This window comes from Myodes glareolus, chromosome 7 (genome assembly GCF_982192425.1).
Source record: "Myodes glareolus chromosome 7, mMyoGla1.1, whole genome shotgun sequence".
NCBI classification, from domain to species: Eukaryota; Metazoa; Chordata; class Mammalia; order Rodentia; family Cricetidae; genus Myodes; species Myodes glareolus.
Genome location: NC_142032.1, coordinates 24,747,614 through 24,758,972, shown reverse-complemented (window position 1 = coordinate 24,758,972; position 11,359 = coordinate 24,747,614). Strand labels below are relative to the sequence as shown.

The following is an 11,359-nucleotide window of genomic DNA, read 5'->3' as shown; positions in this document are numbered from 1 at the left end:
GGGGTGGTGGTGGTGGTGGTGGTGGTGGGGAGTTGTGAAAGTCCAAATTCTGGGTGTAATGTGTCTGTAGCTCTCTTGAACTCACAGTAGCTGAGGTCACTTGTACAAAAATCTCCACAGGATTGGATCCATCAACACTCAGGCATGCAGGGAGAGGCTCCTGGGACACCCCTACCCATTGAGGATTTATATGCAGTTAATGGTTGACCGGGGAGGGAGAGACCTTTTCTTAGGTGGTGTAGCCATTGGTAAGGGGTCCATGCTCCTGTAAGCAAATTCTTATCCACACTTCTATAAAGCATTCTAATGAAACTGATTGGAGGTGCACACACACACACACATGCATGCATGCACGTGTGCTCGCGTGCACACACACAAATATGAGAAGAAAGGTTAGTGAGAATGGGAAGGGGGACAATAGTGGGTGATGGAGGGGTGAACTTGGTCAAAATATATTACACATGTATGAAGATGTCATAATGAAATCCATTATTATGCATAATTGCTGTATGGTAATAAAAGCAGTTTTTAAAAGGATGATTTCAAGTTGTAGCCCTCCAATGAGCAGGGAGCAGTGTCCTATACAGTAGAGACGAGCAGAGCATCAGACAGATCTGTGTTCAGATTCTGCTTTGGGGTTTAGAGATGGATCCTTCCAGCTAGCGTGAGCGTGGACAGCCCTGGTGTTGACTGTAGCCAGACCTCAGCTCTTATTTTCAGGCTGAAATGACAGAGAACTTGTCTTGCTGACCTCTGGGCTCCTCAAGGGCTTGAAACACAGTGTAGTTTTCAATTATGTTTTACTTTTTGTTATTTTTTTAAAAGCTTTATTTATTTAGTATGTATAGAATATTCTTCCTGCATGTATGCCTGCAGGCCAGAAGAGGGCGCCAGATCTCATTACAGATGGTTGTGAGCCACCATGTGGTTGCTGGGAACTGAACTCATTCTCTGGAAGAGCAGCCAGTGCTCGTAACCCCTGAGCCATCTCTCCAGCTCTACTTTTTGTTATTTTGCTGTGTAGTTCAGGCTAGTCTTGAACTTGTGGTGATCCTCCTGCCTTGGTCCTTGGGACACTGGAAATATAGGCATGTATTCCTGTCCTCTATAGTCTTAGGTATGTAGCTTTACTTTGAAAGATGAATGATTACATTTACAAGCCAGAGGATCAGCACATAGGAAATAATTTTATATGCACCTGAAATTTATAGTCTCCTGATATTTCCAATATCATTTATAGTTTCCTGATATTTCAAAACTCTGACCATTGGGTTTTAAAGAAACATCTATGGGTACTCATTTGAGGAAAAAAAACCCAAAGGAATAATTCTACTCACCAGAACAAAAATAAAAATGTTCTTTGGAACTGGGAGCTTATACATACACAGGGATCAGATTCCCATCCTACTTCCTCAGCTCAGGGACAGATAACTTCTCAACCTTGTCACAGCCCCTCATTCCTAAGATGGGAGAGCTCTGCCTGTGGGAAAGCCCAAAAGGGAGCATCCAGGAATTCGTAGACCTTGTCTGGCTTCACTTGTCCTGCTGGGGAGTTTTCTGAGGGGCCCCATGTACCCCTAGGTCTGTACCTCTAGGAGGTCACACATCAGTGGTAACTGAGAAATAGCTAAAGCCATCTGAAAGCCTGTGGAGGCACAGGGCTTGTGGTCTCAGCTCTTGGGAGGTGGAGGCAGCAGGATCAGGAGTCCAACATCATCCTCAGCTATACATCCTAGATTATAAATAACCCTTTCTAGTCAGGCGGAGGTAGCGCATGCCTTTAATCCCAGCACTTGGGAGGCAGAGACAGGTGGATCTTTGTGAGTTCAAGGCCAGCCTGATCTATAGAGTGAGTTCTAGGAAAGACTCCAAAGTACAGGGAAACCCTGTCTGGGGGATGGGAGGGGTGGAAGCTGGGAACACAATCCTGTCACATACATATACAAAAGAAACAAAATAAAATAAAAGCAAAAACTAAGTCCCCATCAACAAAAAACGACGGGAATTAAGCAGAAGGGGTTATACTCTAAGGATTGGAAACACGGCTGCTGCCTTGAAGAAAACTGGAATTCAAAGTGATAGTCTACAGTCACTCTAAGGAATATATCCAGTGTGTTATAGCATATACAGACTCTATGTAGCTCTCTATCTACCTATCTAAAGGCAGATATAGGTGCAGACATATATATATAATATATAACGTATATTATATATATATACGTTTAAAGTTCAGGGTGGGATTGTAGTTGAATAGTAGTAAGGCCACTGCAAAAAAAATCTGAAAAAATATTTCCAGATGTTATATTCTCTGAATGAGGGTATTTTGCAATTACTAACTCTTATTTAATTATATTAAATATCACTTACTGAAGAAAAGAATTCCAAGTGTATAAAAATAAACCTGATTAGGCTTTGTGTTCTGATTAATGTTTTTTTTTTCCACCCAACAGGAAAACATTTATTAACAAAAGTTTTGAGAACAATAAGGCAACTGGAGGTTATTAATATGAAAATAGCGTTGATTGTTTCTCCTGTAGAAATCTCCCTGGGCAGCCCATTTCCTGAAAAATGACTCAGCAAAACCACCTAGAGGAGCTGTTGGTGTTCAATACAATTGTTAGGCCAGGGCTTATTTCTTATCTATAAAGTCGCCTTTTGATTGATGGCTTGTGCTTCTTTTCAATAAGGTGCTTTGGATGGAAACGATTTCTAAATGTAAACAAATAGCTTTGGTATTAAAAGCAAAACATTTCCGTTTGTTTGGTACTATTTCCTGATGTAATGCTTGAAACTCTATTTTGGCCGGAATTGTTTGGTTTCAAAAGATGGGAAAGAGAATGATTGTTTAGAAGAAAGTGTGCAAAGGGAGGGGTACCTTGGCTCTGGGCAAATGGCCCAAAGAAACAGGTGTCCTGAGCTGCGCCTGCATGCAGAGCTCCCTCTGATCTGATGGGAGGAAGGGAGGTTTTCGGCACATTGTCCACATTGTGTTATTATAGGTCCTGCAGCACGTCCCAAAATTCCAGGCTCTGGTGAGGTCCAGCGTAGGTAAAGGGAGGGTAAATGATGCAGAGAGCTGCTCCTTAAAACACTCGAGAGGTCTGAAGTGATTTCTGACAATTGCAAATGTCAACAGTAGAATGAGTGGGCCATGGTGGGGGCAAATCTGCAATCCTAGGGTTAGGAGCCTGAGGCAGGAGGATTCTCAAAAGTTTCAGGCTAATCCTGGCTACACAGCAAGTTCTGCCAGTCTGAGATACACGGGACTCTTTCTCAAATATAAATAAATGCAGGGCCAGAGAGGTAAGAGCGCTCTCTGCTCTTGCGGAGGACACTGGTTTGAGGCCCAGCACCCACGTGACTGCTGGCAGCCTTCAGTAACTCCGTTCCCTGGGGATCCAAAGTCCTCTTCGGCATGCGTGTGGTGCACCAAGCATGTGTGTGGTGCACATACGCACATAGCTGAAACACTCATACACGTTAAATAAACAAATACATGAACAAGATGGAACAACCCTTTCATAGGGGTCATCTAAGATTGTTGAAAACCACAGATACTTGCACAGCAAAATTAGTTACTAAGTAGCAACGGAAATAATTTTATGGTTGGGGTCAGCACAGCATGAGGAACTGTGTTAAAGGTCACAGCATTTTAAGGGTGGAGAACCGCTGCATTATATGCAAGTACGAAATTCTCAAACAGTAAAACAACGTAAATTTTAGATGCATTTTAAAAGTGCTGACGCATGGCCACTAGGTGGTGCTGTAACCAAGCTCTGTCAGCTGTCAGTATTGGCTGTTCAAAAGTAGACTCAGGAGGAGACAGACAGACCATCAAGGCTGGCTTGAATCTTTTCATTAAGAAGATCCTGAAATAAACTGAAGCTGTATAAAGCTCGAATATTTATTTGGTGAAACTATTCCTACTCTGGCCATTATTTTCTTTGAAAATTCAGATAGGATATTGTAGAAAAGATTGAAACTGTCTTTCCAGAAATGTTTTATTTTATTATTTATGTGTGTGTGTGTGTGTGTGTGTGTGTGTGTGTGTGTGTGTGCCTGTGTGTGCACATGTGTATGTGTGTCTGCACAGGCCAGAAGAAGGCTTTAGATCCCCCGGAGCTGGGGTTGCAGTTGGTTGTGAACCACCTGGCATGGGTGCTGGGAGCCGAGCTCCGGTCCCAGGCTTCCACAAGAGCAGTAAGGAGACGCTCTTAACCACCAGGCCATGTCTCCAGCCTTGAGTCATCTTTTAAGGAAACCAGATTTGCCTGGAAATAGACAAAAAGAATTGTCATAATTAGTTTGGACATTTCAAAATTTTCTTGTCAGATTAGAAAAAATATCAACCTAATTGAGGAGTCAGCACCGCTCATGAGTGTTTTGAGTCTTTATTCCTGTGCAGTTTTCCAGCCAGCAATGGTTCAAAGCGTGCCCGCTGCATGCCTGATACTGCGGGGAGGGCTCTGAACCTGAAGAAGAATGGAGACGGCCGACTAAGGCTGACGGCAACCAACCCTATGTAAAACAAAAGCCTTTAATAGCCTTAAAAGACGAGGAAGGGGCTGGAGAGATGGGTCGGTGGTCAAGAGTGCTTGCTGCTATTCTAGAGGATCCAGGTTGTGTTTCCAGCACCCATATCTGGTGGCTCAGAGCCTCCAGCAATTCTGGTTCCAGAGAATACAATTAATTGGCTGACCTCTTCTGGCCTCTTCAGGCACACAAACATACCTGACACACACTTGTACACACACACACACACACACACACACTTAAACAGACCTTTTAAAACAACGACAATGAAAAGATGAGTAATAACGTCTGGTATTGATGCCTTACTCTGTGCCTAGCCCTCCCAGACGCATTCCTCATCAGCCTGAGAGCTGAGTCATCCTGAGAGCTGTAAGAGGAAGGGGCACTGCTGTTACCCACATTACTGTTTGGGAGGGGCGGGAGGCTAGACAAAGGAAGCTGTGTGTACAAAGGCTCAGAGACACCCCAAACCATAGCCTACCCCAAGGAGCAGGCGGGCTGAGCTAGCGAGAGCAAGAGCTCATTCACAGAAAAGCACAGATTCGTAGCATCTCTGTGAATGTTCCTCTGTGATTTAGTGAACAGGAAAATCTGGGGAGTCAGAAATTCAGAATAAAATTTTATGGAATTCTTATTACTTAGAAATTTCATTTATTTTAGCTGATGTGTAAAATTGTATGCAGTTTTGGCATAGATATTTTGGCATGTGATGTTTTTGAAGAATTTGATTCTTTAAAGAACTGTAGGAATGTAACTGATTGGGAAAACAGACCCACTGAACCATCACAAAACTCTCGTAGTGAAGTATTATATCCTGAATTCTCTGAAGATAATATAAAACCATATAACGGCTCTGTGGGAACACATTTTTAATGCCATAGCTCTTTGCTCAAAGAATAGACTTCCAAATAACAAACCAAATAGTTAACCTGCTCTCCTAAAAGTAATAAAGCTATGTGGATTTTAAAGTCCCCAATTAATATCTTGAAAGATCTCCTAATGTTGAAATCATATCAGTATCATGCAACTTTTAACTATTTTATTTTAGATAGCATTTGTAAGACAAACTGTGATATCACAATTAAATATTTATTAGTTATCCATTACTTACAAAGCACCGTGCTTCTGTGTCAAGATTATTTATCGAACAAATATTTATCGAGCACCTGACTTGTGTTAGTCACTCTGCTGACTGCTGAGACAGCAAAACAGCAGGGCCCAATCTATGGGGCTAGCATCCCCTTGGTTACCTCTGTGGGCACATTCGCTTCCCCGGATGTGGCCTCTCTTCACCATAACGATCCCTGTGTCCACCAGCTTCTTTGGATATGATATATCCGTGAACCCCAGTAGTCTCCAAATTAGCTCCACGGTAACTTGCAGGGTCAGTGACCCAACTATTCCTCTATGCACACTGGGTCTCACTTGAGCCCTCTAGGCACTAAGAAAACAAGCCCTCTTTAACCAATTTGGAGTGTATGGTTCAGAGGGTTGAGTGCAGTTGTTGTTTTGCAAGAGATCTGCAGACGCTTTTCCTCTTGAAAAACCAAACTTGTACCTCCATTAAACAGCTTCCGGTGCCACCCTTTTCCCCCCTTACCTCAGCACCTGTTCTCCTACTTCCTATTTCTACGGATTGGCCTTTGGGTGCCCCATCTGGGTAGGAGGGGACAAGGTTTGCCTTTTTGTGACCACTAATTTTGTTTTAGCATGACACCCGCAAAGTGCTTCATTTGGGAGGATTTATGTCCTTCCCTGGGCTGACAGTAAATGGACCACTGCTTATAGCACATTGCACTTAGGATGCATTTGTAACTGGGAGCTGCTCTTTCTGGTATTTTTATTCCTGTGGGAATTGCTACCCCGAGTTATATCTCCCTGCCCCCATTTGAGGTGCTTATCTGCAAAGAATCTTAACTTCCCTCTGCTCCTGGAGTTGGATGAGGAAGTTTGAGTGCACGTGATTATTCCTTGATCCCTGCTGGGGTCAGGTGACAGTCCCTACTGGGGACAGGTGAAGGTGGAGTGCATGTGATCAGTCCTTGACCCCTACTGGGGTCAGGTAAGAGTTCCTCCTTGGGTCAGGTGACAGTCCCTTCGCAGCCCCTTCCCCATTTGGTGTCATGGTATAAAAGCTAGCCCCAGCAGAACTATAAACGAGCTGCTGTTTCACCTCAACCTCGTGCTCTGTGGATTTCATTCAACCTGGACACCCTCCGCCGAGACTCGTGGTTCCAGACCGTGCTGGCGCGGTAATTGGAGGTCCCCACCGAGATCGGAAAGGTGAGGAAAGTGGACTGGGTCATCCTGTAGCCGGCCAGGATGTATTGGGGATTAAGACATAATTAAGAAATAAGAGATACTTGAGATAATTAAGAGATAAGAGATAATTAAGAAATGGGGAATACCCCGGGTAAATCAGAGTTAACGAGGTTGTTGAAAGGAACAGCTGTAAAAACTAAGACTTTGGATGATTTTCTTAAAACTACAGAAACATGGAGTCCCTGGTTCATCACCAGTGGAGCCCTCAATATTTCTGAGTGGAAACAGGTTCGCGGGGATCTTCAAAAAACTTTGAGAAAGGAGGGGCCTGAAGTCCTGCCTATTGCCATGTTCTCCCTTTGGAGACTGATCAGGGATGCTTTGCTTACAGAGAAAGTCCGGGTTAAGCAGGCTTTAAAAGCAACTAAGCTAGCTCAGCCCGGTAAGGTAGAGGAGCGAAGGATTAAAAAGAAAAAGCCTCCAGACAGGGAGGGGCAAATGAGTCATGGGACAGAGTTTCCTCTCAGAATTTAGGGGCTTGTCCCAAGCTCACAATTTTCACCTACTGATGTTTTTTGGCAAGGGGGACTCATTTATTGGTTACATTTACCCACTTCCCCTAAGAAGGTAGTGATCCCATATAAAATGGTGCTACAGCTTTTATGGAAGGCATATGATTTTAGGTTGCAAGTTTTTGGCAGGATCCCAAATAAATTTCTAATCCCTTATCAAAAAGAGAAAATAACAAGGCTACAGAGGGTTCAAGATGGATGGACCTTGTTCATCGCAACCACTGGAGCCAATTTTGATAACCATTATCCTGATTCTCGTTTAATTTCATTTTTTAAGAATCATCCTGTTATCTTTCCAAAAATTATTAAAACTTCCCCCCTTAAGGGAGTGCGTTCAGTGTTTACTGATGGTTCTTCCAAGGGCTATGCAGTGGTGGTCTCTGGTTCAATTAAAGAAAAGCAGCCCCTAGGTCCGATTTCTGCCCAAGCTGCAGAACTCACAGCCTGCCTTATGGCCTTTTCTCTTTTTAAGGATCAACCCTTCAATTTGTATACTGATAGTATATATGTGGCAGGGATTGTTGGGCCATTGGAAACCTCGCCATATATATTACCTACCTCTCAGGTTTTCCATCTTTTGGTTCAGCTGCAAAGGCTTATATGCCAAAGAGTGTTTCCTGCCTTTGTTGGCCATATTCGGGCCCATACTAATCTGCCAGGGCCCTTGGCAGAGGGAAATAAGCTTGCAGATTCCCTCACCCGCCCAATGGCATTGTTCCTTTCTGAGGAACAACGAGCTCGTCATCTTCATGAAAAGTATCATTTAAATGCCTCTTCTCTAAAGTTTCACTCTGGCTGTACTCTAGCTACAGCTACTCAAATCACATCCCAATGTCCAGCTTGTGCTCCATTTCATAATGCCCCCAATGAAGGTGTTAATCCTCGAGGCCTCCGTCCTAACCACCTTTGGCAGATGGATGTTACCCATTTGTCTCAAGCTGGCAGACTTAAATTTTTACATGTTTCTGTAGACACTTATTCCAAGGTAATTTATGCCTCCCTACATTCAGGAGAAAAGATTAAGGACGTTATTGCTCATTGTCTACAGGCTTTTGCTTATATGGGCATTCCAGATTTTCTCAAAACAGACAATGGACCAGCTTATACCAGCCAAAGGTTTGCAAAATTTTGCCAAGAACATCAAATTACACATACCTTTGGAATTCCACATAATCCCACAGGACAGGCCATAATGGAGCGCACGCATGCTACCCTTAAACAATTTTTTTGTAAAATAAAGAAGGGGGAGTATATCACCTCCCCAAATGCCCAGTTAGCTACAATTTTATACATTTAAAATTTTTTAACAGTAGATAAACAAGGTCTATCAGCAATGGAGAGACATTGGCAAAAACCTTCCCAATCTCTGGGTTGGGTTAGATAGAAGGATAGTATCACAGGACAGTGGCAGTCACCCACACCCATGTTGGCTAGGGTGAGGGGGGCCGTTTGCGTTTTCCCTCCAGGAACCAAAAAACCCATCTGGGTGCCGGAGCAGAATGTTCGGCCAATGGAGCCAGGCCCTACTGGTCCTGACAATATGGATTCAAGTGAAGAACATCGAGGGAGCCCTGAGATGGGCACTGGTGAGGAATCCACCCATACTGATGCCAGTAAGTAAAGTAAGCTCTGTTTTTCCATCCTTTTATTCCACCAATTATACTTTGGGAGTTCCTGCAGCAAATATAGCGTTAGAAAGATCTTCATTGGGTAATTTAACGTTTGATATATCTCATGCCCTCTGCTTCCGGAAGATTAGCAATATTTCAGAGATGCCTAGTATCTCTCTTTCTGGACCATGCGTGGTCCTTAGTAATTATTCTCTGGGAGACTTTTCTTCTGATTCTTCAGGGCATCCTTGTTATGGATTGAGAGATATCTTTTACCCAATAAATTTTAAAAGAAATGTTTCTGGACTTCCAACTCCTCCGAGACCTTATGTTGGAAGACGCCACAATCCTTCAGATTGTACTTACCATTATCTTGGGGAAATTGTGCTCCCAAGGAACCATGGAAATTGGAGGGAGATCAATATTTATGGTGGTTTGGTCACCGACCTACCTCCAAAAACTCCTTGAGAGGGGCCTTTGATTACTCTTATAGAAATCCAAATATGCCAGGAGTTTCACCTACGTTTGCAGGCATGTTTCTCTGTGGCCCTCGTGCATGCACAGATATTAGCCTTTTAGCCCTTCAAAGGGGCTTGGCTTTCAATGCTACAGCCAGATGGAACACATCAGACATCTTTGAAACATCCCTCCAGATTAACTATGCAGCAGGAATGAATTTCTCTATTGTCAGTCTGGCTTATGTTCTGCCTCCCTTTATGTTTGTCTCCTTTAATGGGTCGGTCGGGGAGGATGGTGTCCTTGATTGTTCTTCCAGCTCCTGCATTTTGAGCAACTGCTGGTCCCCGACGGATGAGTCCGTGCTGATGGTGAGAATTCCTGCTCTGGTTCCCCTGGTGGTAGAAGACCCACATGATGGACGAGAGCTTATCTTGTATCGAGAGAGAAGAGACTTTGGAATCACCGCCGCAGTCATCGCAGCCATCGCCATATCAGCCACAGCTGCCACCGTTGCGGGAATCACCGTGTCCCAGAATGCAGCGACTGCAGAGACTGTTAACACTCTTGCTGCCCGTGTTACCCAGGCCTTAGAGACTCAAAATACCATGGACTCACATATTCAATTAGGGATGCTAAATTTAAATCAGCAAACAGCCTTATTGCAGGAACAGATTAATGTGTTATGGATGGTGCAACAAGCTTCTTGTTCTCATTTCTATCATTCTGCCTGTGTGACCCTTATGAAAGTGAAAAATGTGTCCTTTGAGGTGCAACGCCTTAATGCTTACCTTAGAGGGCCTTGGAATGATTCCTTTGTAAACTTTACCCACTCTTTGGTACATGAGATTATTGCAGTTAATGAAACCCATGTTAACCCTATATCTGCTGAGGGATGGTGGAATGCCATGGCCCAGATTGGTGGTTGGGCACAGCGATGGGGAGGTGCCTTGTCCCTGGGGATCTTGGGACTAGTAGGGGTAGCAGTAGGTCTGCTCCTCTTAAAACGACTTCTAAACACCTTCACCAAGACTGAGCTTGTCCACCGTCAGGTGTTACTCAGTCTGGCCCATGACTCTCCCGGAAGTCATGAGGTATGGCTGCAGATGCTGAAAAAATGAGGGTCTCCAAGGACGGGCAACCTGTGGAGTGACTCTCCCGCCTAAGACAGGGTATCGGGGGCCCAATGACGGGTAAGGGAAGGTACTTCCCTTGCAGGACCTAAGACAGGACCCCTCATTATAAAATAAAGTTGGGGGAATTGTGGGAATTGCTACCCCGAGTTATATCTCCCTGCCCCCATTTGAGGTGCTTATCTGCAAAGAATCTTAACTTCCCTCTGCTCCTGGAGTTGGATGAGGAAGTTTGAGTGCACGTGATTATTCCTTGATCCCTGCTGGGGTCAGGTGACAGTCCCTACTGGGGACAGGTGAAGGTGGAGTGCATGTGATCAGTCCTTGACCCCTACTGGGGTCAGGTAAGAGTTCCTCCTTGGGTCAGGTGACAGTCCCTTCGCAGCCCCTTCCCCATTTGGTGCCATGGTATAAAAGCTAGCCCCAGCAGAACTATAAACGAGCTGCTGTTTCACCTCAACCTCGTGCTCTGTGGATTTCATTCAACCTGGACACCCTCCGCCGAGACTCGTGGTTCCAGACCGTGCTGGCGCGGTATATTCCTTTTTTTTTTTTTTGACTGTTCATTTTTTTGTCTCCAGGAGAAACCGTCTGCTGAAGGCCCTCTACTTGCCACGCACATGCACATCACAAATGAAAAAAAAAACACCCTTCACCTCTAACGTTGAAAGAGGGAAGACAGGTAATGACGGGGTAAAGTCAGCTGTGTGTCCAAAGCTGGAGAACCTGGGGTGAGGGAGTCGGGGAGAGGAGAGTCCTATCAAGGGTGACATGTTTATGTCCAGGAATGTTG

At 44.3% G+C, this 11,359-nt stretch overlaps 1 protein-coding gene across 1 annotated transcript; it reads left to right on the top strand.

The window, feature by feature from the left end:
* Positions 1-8,816: 8,816 nt before the first annotated feature.
* Positions 8,817-10,575, top strand: LOC148121324 (uncharacterized). The gene is made up of 2 exons (XM_087907944.1): positions 8,817-10,385; positions 10,421-10,575. The coding sequence occupies exons 1-2, from the start codon at positions 9,481-9,483 to the stop codon at positions 10,467-10,469; spliced, it is 954 nt and encodes a 317-aa protein (XP_087764070.1). The 5' UTR covers positions 8,817-9,480; the 3' UTR covers positions 10,470-10,575.
* The last annotated feature ends 784 nt before the right edge of the window (positions 10,576-11,359 follow it).